Below are 18,502 nucleotides of genomic sequence, written 5' to 3'. Positions count from 1 at the left end.
GTGTCTATACACATTTATTTCCCTGCTTCCAGGATAACAGAATAGTATTCTAGCGTGATGACAAGCAGCAATTGTATGCTTCATGTGCTATGTGTAGGTAGCCAACACTTTGCAAAATGAATCTGGTCTCAGAAAGAGCAGTTATTACCTAAGCTTTGAAAGCTGTTTCCAAAGGGTTAGCAATATAGGTATTTAACAATCTGTATATGCCAAGAGGAGTCACAGCTAGAGACTGACAGTGTCAGTCAACTGCTGAAGAGCAGAGGGAAACCTCTTGTGTTGATCAGAAAGTCAGTATGGGGTGGTTCTGCTCTGATTTGAAAAAATTCATTAAGAGAAAAATACCAGCAGGGGTGAAAGGTAGCTGCATAATTCTCCCCCCCCCCCCGTGTGTGTGTGTGTGTGTGTGTGTGTGTGTGTGTGTGTGTGTGTGTGTGTGTGTGTGTTTGTATGTGTGTGTGTCTCTCCCTCTCTCTCCCTCTCTCCCTCTCCAAAGACAAAGACAGAATCTAAACCTAAGAGAAAAGTAAAGCCTTGGACTAGCAACCAAACAAAAAGCAAGAGTGGCCCAAGTGCTTGCCTTCACGCCATCCCAGCACTTTCAAGGAAGTTCATGGTCATCCTTGAATATATGAGGCTGTCTCAGAAACAATAACACAGGACAAAACTAAATTAAACTTCTTTGGCTATTTGAGGCTGTCTCAAAAACAATAACACAGAACAAAATTAAATTAAACTAAATAAAAAACAACAACAATTAAAAATAAACAATAACCCCGGGCCTTGAAAACAGCTAGTTATCTATGCTTACTTCCAAAATGACCTAATTTACAGATGACTTTCTCTGACATACTTGTGACACAGGCATGACCATTTACACGGGAGTGTACCAGCTGGCTAGGGAGGATTACCACGGATGCTGTTAAGGAGACAGTCGCTGCTATTTCGTAGTAGGTTGTCCACTCTGAGGTCATGGTGGTCGGGTTGAAATAAAACATTTCAACCACATATTTTCTGAAGACTCCCAAGTAAGGTCGGGTCCAGCTCAGCACTACTGCCGTGGGACCCAAGGGGTAGAGCATCAAATCCTTTATCCCAGTGGGAACTAAAGGAGGAAGGGGTAGAGAGTAAAGAGAGAAAATGAGGAGGGGACATTAGTGTCTTCACAATGGCTTCAAAACTGAACAATCAGGACTATCATTTTCTTAACACCATCCTGAAAAATCAAAGTAAATATATTTACCTCCGACTCTTTCTCCTATGTAGTAAACACAGGGATGTCTTCCAAATATACAATTCTGCTTATTTGATGTAGTCAGTCCTTCACATCAGCAGGTACTAGGATCCATTGATTTAATTCAATGAACAATGGGCGTAGCCTTTGTGGATGGATTTAATATGCCCTATGGACTGCCCTCTAAGCCTTACTGTTGAGTGTGTGTGTAATCACACACACTAGATCCACATCCTCAATCTCCCACAAAATTGTATCTAAAAATGAGGTCTTCTAAAAGTTACCTCTTTCTAAACAGCATAATAAACGTTGTGTAGTATTTGTACTGTACTAGATGTTATAAAAGATTAACTCAGCCATGGCTGAAGTGTCAGGGAAGGCAGCAAGAACTGCAGCATCTGCCTCTGGGCTTCAGCCCTGTGTGTGGGAGGCATTCCCTGGAAGTTATCTCCCATAAATATTGAAAAGCTTAAGAATAAAGAAAAAGAAAAGCCTATAGTCTAACGCAGGGATATTGAGCACACCCTCATGACCCTCCCACATGTAATGAATTCAGCCTGAAGACCGCATCTTTTCCTCCAGTAGTCTGGTAAAGATAGATCATTATTTCTGTGGCTAACAACTTACCAATGGCAAATGTCACTGGATCAGAAGGTGGCCCAATCAAAGGGCCTTTCCTTAGGTACATCACAACCTGGTACTGGGCACCGGGAACCAGATTTTCAATAACAGGTTTGCTTGAGTTCACCTTAAATCAAACACCCAAAAAGATTTATGTAGAGCTAGGCTTTCAGAGCATGACACAAAAGCCACACGAAGTTGCTAGAGTGTGACAGCTGACTTGAAATTCAGTATCTTTTCCTCATGCTGAGGAAGGTTAGATTTCAAAATTAGGAAGATTTATAGTTTATGTGAGTTCGGAAGGAGACCCAGGACATTCAAATTCCGTGACTGGATTTAATATGTCCCATGGGCTGCCCTCTATGCATCACTGTCAATTGTAACCACACACACTAGAGCCACATCCCCCCAGAACCATAATCAAATCAGGAATATCATGAGGGCAGGCTGACATCCTAAATTGTAGTGTCAGCTGATGACATGCCAAGATCAGTGCAGAATTGTCTTTAGTCTCTCATCACTTAGAAGCATATAATATCTAATTATAGAGATGGAAATGACCTAAGAGATTATCTGTTCCGATTTCTGATTTAATAGATAGAAAAGCAAAGCCAGAGAATGGCCAAGGTCAGATTCACCATTGGGAGAAGAAGTCCAGTGCTGTGACCTCTCATCTGCACTCGGGGCAGGTCAAGGTACAGCCGTGAGCACTCTGCAAGTCTATTGCAACCTTGTAAAATGATGTCATAGAGAGCAGTGTCTCAGTTATTTTGTATTGGTTATGTGACCAGTGTGATTCAGAGAGAAATAGTATCAGCATACACTGAACAAAGTGGATTTATTAAAAATGAATGTGGGCATATACAGGGTTGATGCTTCAATTCAAGGTTAAGAAGTGAGTGGGTTTAATGTGAATGTGTGTACATTGTGTGTGTGTGCATGCACATTTGTATGAAGTGTATGTGTGTGCCTGTGCACCCATGTTTTGTATGTGTGGAGGCCAGAGCTATTTTCAGGTGTCTTTCTCTATCACTGCACATTATCTTTGAGACAAGGTCTCTCACAGAACCAGGTACTCACCATTGCCTAAACTGGCTGGCCAGCCTCTGCCTCCCAGAGCTGGGATTACAGGGCTCTGTTACCTTGTCTGGCTTTTTGGGAAGGATCTGCCTCTGTCCGTGCACTTTTGTGTCAGGTACTTTACCCTCAGAGTCACCTGTCTAGTCCCAGCTTTGATGTTAGTGCTTCTAATATTCAAGACACTTTAACTTTGGAAGACAAACTAATTCTCTTCAGATTGCTTGAAATACAATTCCAATTCTATTAGTATAAACACAAGGCTTTATTTATACTTTACTTACAATTGTCATCTTTGTTTCCTCATTATTCTAATATAAGTGATAACACATCTTAGAGTTGTGGGACGCTTAGACCAGACCATAAGACACATTAACTCTTAGGATCAATTGTTTTGGCTTCTGGGGTATGTAAAATGGAAAACTTCTACAGGAATGAACTAAATTGATGGATAATGATTTCATTGGCAATTTGAGCTGTGTTTTTTAAGTCTCATTAAAATTTTAAGGATAAACAGTACTTGTGACATGAATTTCAATGTTGTGTTTCAGAAGCTGGTATGTGTATTAGATGTATCATAATTTGATTAGAGTACAGCCTACCCAATGGGTGTGGCAATTAGAGAGGATTACACTTGACTAGTTAATTAGTCCCTTCCCCTTCTTTGCCTATTTACACCCTTTTATGGTAGTATTTTACCCATATCTAGATTTATTTTCCAGAAGACTTATAGTCAAAGTTACCCAGCATGACTCTCATCTAAAGAGACAAACTTGTGAACAAAATTATATGCTGGACATGGTGGCACATTGCAGAATCCTAATACTTTGGGAGGTAGAGTCAAGGAACATTAGGAGTTCAAGGCCATCTTAAACTATATAGTATGTTAGAGACCAGCATGGGCTATGTGAAATTCTGGCCTCTGAAAATAAAGTAAAAATAAAGAGAGACAGTGCATGTTGTGCATGACAGAACAATACTGTTTTATTAAAATTGCATTCTATGTGACAGAACTAATGTTTACTCAGTGGATCAGTTGTTCATTCAACACGAGAGCAAATGCAACAGACTGGCATCTTTCTTCTCCTTTCCCACAAGTCTCAGCATTCTAGATTACTCTCTTACATATGCATAACAACCTGCTGTTGAACCACATGTGTGGGGGATGTTAGCCACACTGCCAAAGAGTTCTATTTTTGCTATGACAGAGCATTTTAGACATGTGAGACACTTGTAAATGCTCAGTTGGCTCTTTAATCACTCGTGTTGCTATTTAGAATATTCAGACCAACGTAAGACACAAACTGTGCAGGTTGTTCCAGGATGATGTTGTCACTCTTCCGATTTGACAATATTTGAGGCAGCACTTTTCTAACTGTTCATGAACACTCGAGTCACAGCCACTTAAATACACAGCAGTCATAAACCCACCCTAGGGACATGATGCCTTTTAAATGGAGTAGAAACACGGGAAAAAAGTCATATTGCTTTACAAAAACGACAGGAGGACAATGTCATTGCAAACTACCTGTCTTTATAGAAAATATTAGAAACATCAATCCACCCACCCCTTGGATCCGTAAATATCTGTTGAGGTGTAAACCTGTATTTACACCTTAATTCTCTGTTGTGGAATGTTCCTTCACACTGTGTGAAGATGTGTCACTGTGATTGGAGCTGAATGGCCAATAGCTGGGTAGGAAGAGGTTAGTCAGGACTTCCAGGGACAGAGAGGTCTCGGGGAAGAAGAAAGGCAGGGTTGCCAACTGGATACAGATGAAGTAAAACATGCAGGAGTGGAGGTAAAAGCCATGAGCCACGTGACAGCACATAGATTAATAGAAATGCGTTAATTTAAGTTATAAGAGCTAGTTAGAAACAAGCCTAAGCTAACTAAGGCTGAGCTTTCATAGTTAGTAATAAATCTATTGTTGCTTTTTTTGAGCTGGCAGGCTAAAGATAAATCTGTCTACAACACTCCTGTGCCATTTTTTCTAATTAATTAATCACTAGCCAACAAACCACTTAATATTGAATTGATGAATATAATATAAATTAATATATTAATAAATATAATATGATATGTGATGTGTGATTAATATAATAACAAATATAATAGTTAACAAATCTTTCCACTTAATTCACATCCATTCTATAATTATTTTTATCCCTTGCTGGCTTACTCTTTAATCTCAGTGACTCCACTCCATTCAATATGTCTCCCCCAGGGCACTGGCTCTGCCTGTCCCTAATGAGCTAAACGCACAAGAGCAAAAACAGTAAGGAGAGCAGTTGGAAGAAACACAGCAGTCTGTTAAGCAGTGGGCAGGATGCTATGAGCATGAAGGTCTCCCCAAGTCTGGGGTGGTCCTACTTCACCCTTATGATGCTTTCCTTGTTAGCTCTTTAGTGTACATTCATTCCAGTCAGTGGGCTTTTCTGTTCCAAACCCAGAGAGACACTTCATCACTCTCCCCTGAACTGAAGGACACCCAGCTAAGCCCAGAGAGCAACACAAGTTGATCCTTCTTTCCCTTTTCTTTAGTATCCTTCAGACACTATCTTAGACTCAGCATTGTTTACCCTTATTAAAACCCTCTGAGGTAGGATTGATTTCTCCCAATATCACGGACGATGACATCAAGAAATACATGAGGGGTTATAATAGTTAAGGGTATACTTCTGTCCCTCTCAGAGGACCTTGGTTCAATTCCTCACATTTAGGTGATGCTGTAGTTGGTGCTCTAGACTCTCAAATTGGCTCTCTCTACCCCATTCTTATCCCACAAGGCAGCACAAACTGTCCACAGGACTACCTGTGAAGACAGAGCATCCTGGGGAGTGAGTCCTGCTTTGTCACCGGCAGCTCTGTGGCTTCCAAGAGGTTCCCTTACATATTCTGCCTCCCAGGCCCATCCTTTCTTCCTTCATACAGTTGAAAGGCTGATATGTCCATCCATCTGCTTTTGTTTTGTTATTATGCACTCGAGCAAACAGTTAAACAGCATTCATGAACCAAGGCAGATCCAATATAAGAATGAATATGGATGCATATATCTCCTGTGGCACTCATATCCCTATTTTGACATCAGCGATAGTGTGCTAAGTCTTTTGAGAAGATGCTCAGGGCACATTTACTTTGGATAATTAAGAAGATTTCTTATAGAACACAGATTAAATAGTGATTTCATGTTCAGCATCTCTATGAATGAATAGCTCCAGAATGGTTGTAAGTGGGATTCATTTCCATGCAAGCTCATATGAAGAATATGTGCTTCTGATCAGGACAAATGGAAATCATTGTAAGCAGTCTATTGAGGAGGGAGACCAGGCTTTACCCTTTATGAAATAAGGACTCAGGTCTAATTTGTTCATCTCCAGCACTCCACACAGGCAGCACTTTACATACAGAGTCACACAGATATCAGTGGATGCTCATGGACAAAGGACAGACTGTAGCAGAGTATCTCAGGGAATGTCCTGGCAACATGAGGAGCAATCCTTCACAGACTGTAATGATGATGATTAGACACAGCTTCAGCAAACCCAATCTCAAAATGCAAAATCCAAAATGATCCAAGATCTGAAACCTTTTGAGCCAGCATAGCGAACTTCACATCATAAATGTTTATGTCATGAGCAAACTTATTAAGATATCGCTTAAAGCTGTCTTCTGATTATGTGTCGGGTTATATATGAAACACAGATGAATGTTTTGTTTATACTACGGTTGAACCCCAACATAGCTCATTATGTATACACAAATATTCCAACCCCCACCACAGCTCCGTGTCTGAAATACTTCTGAGCCCAAGCATTTTGGATAAGTAATTTTATCCTGTATTTGACTCGGGACCACTTTTATTTTAGAGCTACAGGCAAATCAATGTTCTGTGTCTGGATTTACATGACACAGAGGACTTCATGTTTGTAGCACATGCTTTGTCAACTGCGCCATCTACCCAGCTTCTGTTGAGACTGAAAAGAAAGCATTCACTAATTTACTTATTTATGATTTATTTATGCATGTACCCATGTCTGTGTGAGTGTAGTAGGTGCACATATTTTTGGGGGGGAGCACCATGCATACCTGTGCCCATGCCAGCTAGAAGATGTCATGGGAGCTCTCAGAGTGGGCATTACTGGTAATTTCTTGATGCCTGGCTTGTTATGCGGATCCTAGGTTCTGAACTCAGGCCCTCATGATTGCACAGGCAGTGAGTGCTTTTACCTGATGAGCCATCTCTGCAGTCCTCTGGAGACATTTTGAGTTCAGTTTTCCCATCTGAAAATTACGTGTAAGTGCATATATGGTGTGTGTGTGTGTGTGTGTGTGTGTGTGTGTATGTGTGTGTGTTGGGACCATGGGTCATGGATACTGAGGTTACAACACTATGACAATCCCCAGAAAGTCTTGTGTTAATTGAGAGGACACCTGGAATGCTGGGCCGTTTCTCACACTCTTAAACATCAGCCTCCTTGTCCATCCATAATCCTAACGGGCTTAATGTTATGTTTCGAGAGAATGGTGTGAGGATCCAGTTGGACAGGTCTTTTCTGGATTATTTATAACTTACAGCATCTATGAGAACCTTTGCTTTGGGCTCCCAGGAGAAAGATTCATAATCTGTTATATTAGAAGGGACAAGAAGGAAATGTACCAAATGTACCTTGGACAGTTGAGTTCCAGGTCACTGTCTGTGAAGGAGATGTGTTTTCCCACCCGGGTAAAGTCAGTTATGTTGGGTACGTTCAGGGAAGGAAACTAATGAACTGAAAAAGGAGCCGCGATTGCTAGCTAATCGGTTTAGCATATTTTCTCCTTAATTTGATGGAGTCAAAGGGGTGGGTTCAGCCTCTGGGAATGGCTTATCTCAGCATTCTGAAGCTTTTAGTTCTCCAAAGTCCATGGCACAAATCAATCTTATCAACTTAAAATTTCTCACTCTTTGAATTTCACAGATGCCTAACTTTCCCAAGAGGAATGGATATGTCTCAGATGGTCAACACAGAAATAGATGTCACCCCCACCACCTCTAGGGAAGAAAACAAAATCTAGATTTTAGGGAACTAGCACAGGGCCCCCGCACTAATGATTGGCTGTAGGTGTCCGTGTCTAGCCAATCACGAGGCCACTAATTTGCATATCCTTTCTGCCTGCCCTTCTCCTCCCTGTGGCTGTTTGGGTCCCTTTTATCCTTCAGAACTCTTAGTTGGGGTTGGTGAAGAGAAGACTGTTAGAGTTTATAAACTTTAGCTTTTAAACGTGTTTTATTGAGTCCACGTTACTTTCAAAGTTACAACAGAAGTGGGAAAATGCTTCTGCTCGGCTGTCTCCTCCCTAGGCAAGGATTTCTTGGACCACTTTTGATACTTCTGCCTCACAATCCATATTAGGATACGGCGAGGCCCTCCTTTTGTGAACTCGGAAGCATCATCAACTGCTAGTCTGGGCTTCTGAAATGAGGCTCAGTCATTCTGCACTCGTTTTTGGTTATTCTCACTAGGTCGTGACAGCACTGTTCTGCAAGACTGGGATGCTTCAAACTGACCTCCGGCTCCAGCATCTCTCTAAGCTCTTGACCCATAGTAGGCACTCAGCAAAGTCTCTTGAGTAGGAAATGGAAGGGATGGGAATGTGTTCCCTGACAAAGGGGAAGAAGAGAAGTGAACTAACCAGCCCTGCCCACTCATTTCCTGACTCCTGGGGTGGCTCCTGCTGATGTCACTCCCCACACACCCGAGGAGAACTTTGCAAGGCTTGGGGGAAGTGTCCATCTTGCATCACTCCAGGCTGAGTTTCAAGCGGCCTTCAGGGACTTGGTGGTGTGTTTGTCCTTGTGCGTCTTACCTGGGTACAATACTGCTTCTCCAGCCGCTGGCTCTCCTTCTGTTTCTGGCAGGTCAGTGACACCACAGACACAATGGTGCTGTTGTAGTTCTCCTGGGAAGATGTCCACGACATCAAGGCTGTAGTTGAGCTTAAGACATGGACACTCACGTGCTGTGGCTTCTCAGTCAGCTCTTCAATCCACTCTCCTGTGGGGCCTGGACATTGCAAATCACAATAAAAGGGAGTTGTATACTGAGCTGGTTGAAACAGAAGATTCTAGATTTAATGGTCATTATGTGTTGTTGTTGTTGGTGGTGGTGGTAGTGTGTGTGTGTGTGTGTGTGTGTGTGTGTGTGTGTGTGTGTGTGTGTGTGTGACCGTCCTTACAAAGAGACTCAGAGGAAGACTAGCACTAGCTTGATTGCTCTGTCCACCTTCTGGCAGCTATAGATCCCTCAATTCTACTCCCCCACCCCCACCCCCGGCCCAAGCAATCATAGTGTCAGCAGCAACACTAATAAAAACAAGCTCAATTTCAGTTGTCAGGAACATCTGAGAATATTCCAGTGAAGTCTTTATCAGAGAGAGGGTGTGACACTGTGGCATTTCATCAGTGTTCATAATTGCTCTGCTAGGGGGATCTTGTATAACCCAGGAGCACCAGCCCAGGGATAGCACAACCCTCCGTGGGCTGGGCCCTCCCACTAATTGAGAAAATGTCTTGCAGCTGGATCTCATGGGGTCATTTCCTCAACTGAGGTTCCTTCCTCTCTGATGGCTCTAGCTTGTGTCAAGTTGACACACAAAACCAGCGAGTACAGATATCCAGCATCCCATAAACTGGGTGTGGTGGTGCACACCTGTAATCCCAGTACTTCAGCTCCATAGTGGGTTTGATGGTAGCCTGAGTTAGCTACATGAGACTCTTCTCAAAAGCGAAATATATGCATTGATAAATATAAGTAAACAAAAAAATAAGAGATCCATCACCTTAACTTAATAAGGAAATTGAATCCCAGAGACTCAGATGCTCTGCCCAGTGCCATGGGGACAGTGAAGGTTTGGGTGTGGCAGCACAGCTGACCTGACGTAAGTGACACCGTGAATGCCAGGCAAACGCCACCATCAGATTACCTCCAATTCCAGTCTCGGTCTTGACACATGTGAAAGCCACAGATTTGCTCTCTATGACTCAGAACTTTTCATGTAAAAAATGGGAATGACAGACAGGTTCCTCCAAGCCAGGCACAGTGGAGAAAGCTTCTGAACCCTAGCTGCCCTGCAGGGCCAGGCAGACAGATGCCAAGATGAAGGCCCATCTGGGCTCCATCAAGAGTCCAAAGCCAGCCTGAGTGGCTTAGGGAGACCCTGTCTTAAAATTAAAATAAAAAGGAACTGAGGATGTAGCACAGTGGTAGAGTGTTCGCCCATCATACAAGGCTTTGAGTTCAGTCCCCAGCACTGAAAACAAATGTTCTCTGGATGAGACCATGGGGAGACTGAAGTAAGGATGTACCGACATTCTTATCTTTAGGAAAGACTTCAACTCTACACCAATATACATCATAATGCAGTGACATGTATATAAGTCTTGATGTTATTACTCTCATCAGAGTGGACTGAAAACACTATTTAGCTGGAGTGTAATCATCTATCCAGTAACTATGAGTATTTGTATCTACAGTCTGGTATATTTTTTAAACCAAAGGAGCATATACACTGTATTAGGCATCTATGCAATTAAATAGACTATTTTAAGCACTTAAAATATCATATATCATCCTTTCATTGGCAAAGGAAAATTTTTCATTCAAATGTTAAAATAAATCTCTGAAATAATCATGTGTATGAACAACTCTGTAATATTAACAATGGCACTTTGGGTCTTGTTAAGAAGAAAGCTGTAGGCCAGAGAGGTGTTTCAGAAGGAAAGGCACTTTTTGGGAAGTCTAATGGCCTGAGTTTGGTCCTTGGTCCTACATGGTGGAAGGAGAGAACTGATTCCCATGAGTCCTCCTCTGATTCCACAAGGGAACTGTGGTATGTATGTATGCCCCACCCCACCATACACACGGAACAAGGAGTTTTATAATCTCTTTAAAAATAAGAATATATGACAGAAAAATCTAGATAAATCTCTCATACTAAGTTCTAGGTTTTTGATCTGTGCTGTGAAACCTACTTGAAGCTACAAGAAAAGGAAGGCCGCCATGGCTGCCGCCATTCACGGAGTTTCCACGGCAGCCATCAGCCCGTGCTGTATACTTGGGCAAGGTGACCTCCTGGTTAGCAAGACGTTTTAGACTCATGGGAAGGCTGAAGACTTCTTGGTATTCTGTCTCAGGTGGTCTCATACAGAAGCATTTCCTATATCTGATATGCACACCCGGTAATTCCCAATGTCCTTTGGTCCCTTTGAAGGCTCTAGAGGCCTCTCAGTGGGGGCATGCTTCGTTCCTTAAGTGTAAACGTTACGTGGGAAGATTTTTAGTGTGTTTAAGGTGCTAAGTGAGCTGATCTCCTGCCTCTGCCTACCTACCTTTTGTAGTTTATTTGAAGTAAGGTAGTATTTGGCCCTTAGGGAAGAGGGCAGACTTGTTTGGGGACAGCTACCTTTAATCTATGCTTTCTAACTTTGATTTTGCTCATGTAAAGGTACATTTAACATCTGATAAGCTAGTAACTGGTTTTTAATCTGTGGACTTCCAGTAACCATAGTTTGTCTGAAGAGGAAGGGGACGCTTACATGGTTCCTGCAGTTTTACTCTTCTGTCAAAGCTCACAGAACAGTGAGAAGCCTCCCCTCAACTCAGTATTGGGCCTTGAGGACTCTGTCTCCTCCTGCCAGCTGTGTGGAGACCACGAAGGTTCAAATCAGCTGGAATTTTCTGGGCTCTCCACAAGTTCAGTACTCTAATAAGATTTTCCCCACATAATCCTATAATACTAAATTTCATTACAGCCTCAAACAAAAGTCATATTTCCCAAACTGGATGTGCACATCCTTGGAGACATGGTTATAGCTGGTGTGGAAGGTTAGTTTAATAAATGTTCAATTATCACAACAGTGGTAAAAAAAAAAAATCCTATAGTTAACTCCTGGGGCAGACTTGCTACCATTAAACATACATGTACTTCCTTTCATGCACAACGGCCTCTCCTGACCTTGAGGAATCCCCAGGACCCCTGAGGCTGGAGAATAATTGGCACTCAAGCATCATTAATCTCAGCAGTTTCATTGTTCTAGCTCCCTGTACATGCAGGATCATCCCTTGGCTACTTACTGATATAAAAGCTGAGTGACTTCGCTGACTGGCTTTTCCGAGTCTCACAGGCTCCTGAGGAACTAAAGGTTGTCACCGAGAGTTTATATTTCCCAGGTTCCTTTAGTTCTGCAACAAATTCATGGGCTTCTTCATCCACTGTCAGATAGTCAGTAAAGTTCTCTGGATCAAATGTCAAAAAAAGAGAAAAAATTAGAATACCCGTGAATTCACACCTGGGAGAGCCCAGGATATAGGCAAACTGGTTGAGTTTGTAAAATTTATTATTGCATTTCTTTCTTTTTTCAACTATACCTCCAAGATGAAGGCACTGTAGATGAGAAAAGTCAAGTCAAATTCAAATTGTATTCATAATACTTTAAAATATCAGACCTAAAATATAGTGTCCAAATCCATCACTTGAATGTGTGGTATTTGACACATACCCACCTAACAGAATCATGTACACAAGAGAAATGGACTTTGAGGGGAAGACAGCATTCACTGCCCTCTCCTTATGATTTCTGTAAAAGAAAAGAAATAACTAGTATTCACTAAATAGCTTACAAGTGTCTTGTAGCATCGAATGATTTTTTAAAAATATTGGCTTACTTCTAGTTTAAAAGACATGTCAGTTTCTCTCCCTTCATCTATTTTCTCTGGCACTGTAAAAGGTAACATTTATTCTAAGATGCCTCTATGGCTGCCTCTATGGCTGCTTAGTATTTCATTTGAAGCTGTTTCTATTATTTGACAACAACAGTCTCCAAAAAAAAAAAATCACAATATAGTCAGATAAATACATGATTTAATTGAACTTTCTTGAAAATAGGCAACAAAAAAGTATTTTGAGTTATAGGATACTCTGTTCTATAGAGTAAACAGAGAAACAGAAAAACCAAAGATTACAGGAACTTTGAACACAAATAGGTAACTAAGTTATACGAGGACTTTTGACTTAAATAGCTAAAGTGACCAACAATTCCAATTTTATGCAATGTTAGAGTGTCGCTGATTACTATGGTCTAGAATAGAGAATGAAGAGATACTTTGTCTCATTGCATTAAATAAAAATCAGCTTCCACAATAAGGTGACGTGATTCTAATGTCCCATCGTAAAATGAAGGCTGCTATTCTAACTCCAAACTTTGATGACCTGACAACTTTTGCCTTCTAAATGCTAGACAGGAAAATAGAAATAACATAAGCTCCTGCTAAACACTAACAAGCAATAAACAACTCAAACCCCTGGTGATCAATACTGGAGCCATACTATGCTGCTGTTTTCATAAATTTACAGAGTACTGGGCATGGTGGTACACACCTGTGATCATAGCACTTGGAGGTGAAGGCATGAAGGCCAGAAGCCCAGGATCATCCTCAGCTATATGTCAACTTTGAGACTAGTCTACTATATGAGACCCTGTCTCAAAAATTAGGACACACACACACACACACACACACACACACACACACACAGAGAGAGAGAGAGAGAGAGAGAGAGAGAGAGAGAGAGAGAGAGAGAGAGAGAGAGAGAGAGAGAGAGAGAGAGTTACAGGCATGCATATATTCTCTCTTTCTCATATATATATGGTGGGGATATGATCTCCTACATATTTTCCATTTACTATCAACTTGTTGGGACAAATTTGATCACCAGATCCAAAGGCCACATTTCTTCTTACTCAACCTGGCCAAGGCGTACACACATCTAGGAGAAGCAGTCACTTCACAGAAGACTCTTCATCACATGTCTCTCAAGTATGCATGTAAACAAACATTTCTTAAGAATAGTCTATAATATGTTTGATGTTGAAAATCACCCAAATATTAGAATTCTGATCTAATCGATGTGTTTTGGTGTTCTGACTTCAGGCCCTATGGAATAGTCAATTGACTATTAGATTTGACTGCATCTGTCAATCTCCCTCCCTGAGTTCAGGTTCCAAAACCACTTCCGGTCCCTTCTCTTGGTGCCCTTTGCTGCTCTAACTCCCCACTGCCTCACCTTCCCTCTCTATGAGGATATTGAATCCATCGAAGGCTGTGGGAGGTTTTGGTGGCAACCAGCTCAGTGTCATCTGCACGGGGAAGGCAGAGAAAGGGTCAGACGTGGGCTTCTCCGTCCGGCTGAGCGCAGTGTCGCTGTCATAGTCCATGGGCAGCACACTGACAAAGTCCTCCTCGTTCTCAGGGGCCGCAGAGGCGCTGTCCCACCAGGAGGGCTGAGATGTGCTCTCGTGGTCAGTGCTGTTCGGGTCAGGCCAACCCGAAGACAGGTTGCTGGGGGGCGTCTCCGGAGTTTCTTCAGGGAAGTGGAAGAGTCTGTCCCTTCCAATCGGGTTTTGCAGTTTGATGAATGAGTCCTCGGGGAAGCTCCCACTTGGCTCTTCCCAGTTGTTCTTGTTCAAATTGACAAAGTGAACAGAGATGTTTCGAGGAGGATATGGAGCTGGGGAAGAGAGTTTACATTTTCAAGTAGCTCTGAACTGAATATTCATTTACTTTTGAGTCAAACACAGACTTATCAAGTACTGTTTAACTTTACTTCTAACACACAAACAAATAAATTTAAAAACTTTTATGTAGTGTGTGTGTGTGTGTGTGTGTGTGTGTGTGTACCCATATGGAGATTGCAGGATAATTTGAAAAAGTTGGATCTGCCCGTCTACCATGTGGGGCTGGGAGATGACCCAGGTGGCTAGGCTGGGTGTCAAGTACCTGTACCAGCTGCACCTCTGGACAGCCATAGAGAAAGTATTAGGAAGGACAAATGTGGGTGTATGTAAACTTCTAACATTTTGTACATAGTATACAAATTTATTTATACCTCCTTAGCATGTTACCAGTCACATTGCAAATGTATTAACTTGTGATACTGTACATGTTGATGTAGTAACTGAACTTCTTCTCAAGCTTAGTTGTATAAGTGTTCCTTCATTTACAACAATGTGACTTTAGGAAAACATGTGTCCCTGTCCCTGGGTAACTTAAAAATCAATATAATTTATTTGTAGCTTGTAGAATATACATTCCCATCTCTGAAATGCAGCATAGGAACACACAGGAACTGTGGATTATGGAAACATGTTTTCTCTACAGATAGCAAATCATAAAGACAGCTGGTACATTCTCTGCTTGCAACAGTTTCTAACTGTCCATCAAATGGCTCCTCAGATACCTTCTCCATGAACTTTTAGGAAAAGAGCCATCTCCTGCTTCTTTACACCTTTAAATACCTTCCTAGCTCTTTTGTGACACTGATTTCATTCTGTCTTATGTCATTGCCCTTTGTGTCAGATAACACCATTTCTGGGGACAGATTACCTGTCTCATTGGCCTTTTTTCATTTTTCATAGAATTAGAATAATGTCCAGATTAAAAAAGAGTAGTCATCAATGTGTCTTTACCAGAACAGAATATGAAAAGTGCAAATAGAATTGTCAGCGTCAACATAAGGTGAATCAGTTGTTCAGTTGAGATTCTCCTGTCTTGATGAAATTAAATGGGTATCCTGACGCAGAATTCCAGACAGAAAGGGTCTTGGGTGGTCTGTCCTGATGAATCCGAATCCCCATGTGAATGGGCTCTCCAGCATTATTGAGCACATTAGGTACATTCAATACTAGTTAAGCAATGAATATTTGGTAGTCTGTGTGTAATTTATGCATTCATGGCTCTAGCCATCTATTCATATCATAAAAGTTCTTCTATGGTTTTTTTTTGTGGTTTGAGAATTTCATGCATGAACTGAGTATATTTTGATCATATCCACCCCCATTCCTTGCCTCTAATTCTTCTCATACTCCATAATAGTTTTTCATATTACTGATGCTAGTAAAATTAGTAATGACAGCTTTAAGCATACCTGAGTCTAACGTTTTCTCTCAGTAATTAATTATCTATACTAGGATGTCTGCCATTTGCTTTTCTTCTATGTGGACATTGGTCAAGGTATAGAAGAAGTAAAAATCTATCAGATCTATCCAGTTAGGTGAGTTGATTATAACTTTTAAGACTAACATCTATATTTTTTATTTGAGAATACAAAAACTAAGCTTACATTTATTTACTTTAGATTTTTTTCTGGAATATTTTGCTTAGATATCTTTAATAGGGACACAAATTTTGTTTTTGTTATAAAAATAAATTCTTCCTTAGCTCTGCAACAAAATATTTCTTAAATATATTAAGAAAAATTTCCCTTAGAAACATTAAAATTAAATGCCCAGCAACATCTAATTTAGCTCTTTTCTCTTGAAGTTTGATTCCTCTGAAGACTTACCTGTTCTGTGCTGCTTGGGTTCATGGCTCACACCACTGTACTCCACAAGTGTACTTTTATTAAAAGTTGCCTCGGATACCAGCTGGAAGGTGACGTTGCTGTAACATATTCCTGGTAGCCAGTGATTAAATACTGTTTTCCCTTTAAAGAAGTCTGTGAAGGGAAAGATCAGTTACTTTAAAATTAGGAGCTTCTTAATGTCACATACTTGGAGAAAGTCCCAGTTGATTTTAAATATCCACAGAATAACGTTTTCTTCCATGTCTGGCATCATCAGTAAAAAAGAATTGGAAGGCTAGAGATGAAAATTTGAACCTGTGCCCCTAATCCTGAAAAGTTCTTTTTTTTTCTGTCAGCATTCCACACACGATTTGACACAATTAAAATTAATTTTTTAATCCTATGAATGTCCCGAGTATGCAGGGATTATGGAGGTTAGGTTTATATTAGCTCTTTATTAGGAGAAAAAAGAAGTATTTTGCCACTTATGGCAAAAGAAACAGGAAATGTATAAGGAAGGTTTTTGTCCTGAAGAAAATGTCTTATGTAGAATGCTCCTTGGTTTACCTGATGAGTGGTCATATAGGAACCCAAAATGCCACCTTTTGCTTGTGAGAATAATCTTGGACCCTCTCCCACAGAAGAGGAGAAAAGCTGCCCACTGGCTATGAAAGCCTAGAGCTGTCCTGCCCTGCAGTGGGTGTGGTTGTCTCGAAATAGTCTTGACTGTATTTCCTGGAGCAGACATACTGCCTTTGGCAAGAATAACTTATAATTCAAACCAATTTGAGAATTTCTCATATTGTATGCATGACTTGCAATTCTCAAAGAATGGACTGGACGTGGTAAGATTTCTCACAACAAGATTTTCTTGAATCAATAACTTTTTCTTAATGGTTCACTCATAGGTCAAGTAGTGAATTACAAAGACTCTTTAGAGTAAGCAAAACCATTCAGAAAAGTCTGCACAAAATTAGGAGTCGTCATTTCTCCAGCCTCCTCTTGCCTCTTACCTTTGTACAGCATTGTTCTGAAGTCCCTCCCTTCCCAGTAGCTGATGTTTACTCTGCTGAACACGTTGTATTTTTCTGGATAATGAATTTCAAACAGTACTCCTGTTTCAGGAGAAGGTTTATAGTCATATATGGAGACACTGGTTACAGGCAAAGGTTCTACAGAAGGAAAGAGAGGTGAAATAGAGAGAGAGGGGTGGAGCCATCATTAATTCATGAATGCACAGTTGCTCTGATGCAATCTTACTCCCGATTTTACAATTACATTTCCTCCTCAAAGAACTCCTCTTAGCCTGAGCAGTAATTAACAAAGCCCATTTTAGATGACCCTTTCTGTTTTTCAAATAGCTCTTAGACTCATCTTTCAATGTCTCACTTGCAGCAGCATTGGAGGTTACGAAGCACAAATATTAACGTCTCAGTTCAATACATGAAGATACTGCACATCTGCAGTTTATATTGCCTGTCATGTGCAATTTAATAGGTTTTGTGGCAGCATCTGTCTGTACCAGCAAATGCTTCATTTTCCTTTTCCTTGCGCCAACAAAATTAGATATCAATAATAGGTAACAAAAAGTATTTTTGACTGTAGGCAATGATAAATATTTATGTGATAATTTTTTTCTTTGTGTGAATTTTGCAGTTTTCTGTTATGGATAAGAGTTCAAACCACTCAGTGTTATGTATATAATCATTTGTATTGTGTATATCAAGCCTTTTTTTCCATAGAAGTTCAAGAATATTCTTAATTTTTTTGGTTTTAATTTATTGTGAAACATTAGAATCACACAGTTTAAAAAGCCCATGATTTGTTTTTATACGTCTGATACATATCATTCTTATATAAATAAATAGTTTCTCTATACTTCCACAAGAGCTAGTAGATATATTTTATTTGAATAATTTTATAAGGAAGTATTATAAGGGCTAGAGAGATGGCTGGTAGCCTAAGAGTGCCTACTGTTCCTGAAGTGGACCTAAGTTCCATTCCCAGTACCCACTTTGGATGGCTCACAACTGTTTGTAACTCTAACTTCAGGGGATCCAATGGCCTCCTTAGGTACCTGCAGTCATGTACCTACACACACACACACACACACACACACACACACACACACACACACACTTAAAAATGAATCTTAAAAAAAGGAAAAAATGATTGGTTTGGCATCAACT

At 40.7% G+C, this 18,502-nt stretch overlaps 1 protein-coding gene across 3 annotated transcripts in view; it reads right to left on the bottom strand.

Moving 5' to 3' along the window:
- Positions 1 to 18,502, bottom strand: part of Ptpro (protein tyrosine phosphatase receptor type O) — a 211,010-nt gene that overhangs the window by 70,240 nt on the left and 122,268 nt on the right. For all 3 annotated transcript variants that reach the window (XM_015995417.3, XM_076568116.1, XM_076568117.1), the window contains exons 3-9: positions 17,327 to 17,485; positions 16,314 to 16,466; positions 14,037 to 14,480; positions 12,050 to 12,211; positions 8,784 to 8,980; positions 1,862 to 1,982; positions 912 to 1,105 (exon numbers count right to left, since the gene is read on the bottom strand). In XM_015995417.3, the coding sequence (XP_015850903.1) occupies positions 912 to 1,105; positions 1,862 to 1,982; positions 8,784 to 8,980; positions 12,050 to 12,211; positions 14,037 to 14,480; positions 16,314 to 16,466; positions 17,327 to 17,485 (1,430 nt within the window). The remainder of the gene's footprint in view (positions 1 to 911; positions 1,106 to 1,861; positions 1,983 to 8,783; positions 8,981 to 12,049; positions 12,212 to 14,036; positions 14,481 to 16,313; positions 16,467 to 17,326; positions 17,486 to 18,502) is intronic.

The sequence above is a fragment of the Peromyscus maniculatus genome, chromosome 3 (genome assembly GCF_049852395.1).
Source record: "Peromyscus maniculatus bairdii isolate BWxNUB_F1_BW_parent chromosome 3, HU_Pman_BW_mat_3.1, whole genome shotgun sequence".
Classification (NCBI taxonomy): domain Eukaryota; kingdom Metazoa; phylum Chordata; class Mammalia; order Rodentia; family Cricetidae; genus Peromyscus; species Peromyscus maniculatus.
The sequence above is the reverse complement of the archived record's forward strand: the minus strand, read 5'-3'. Positions and strand labels throughout refer to the sequence as shown.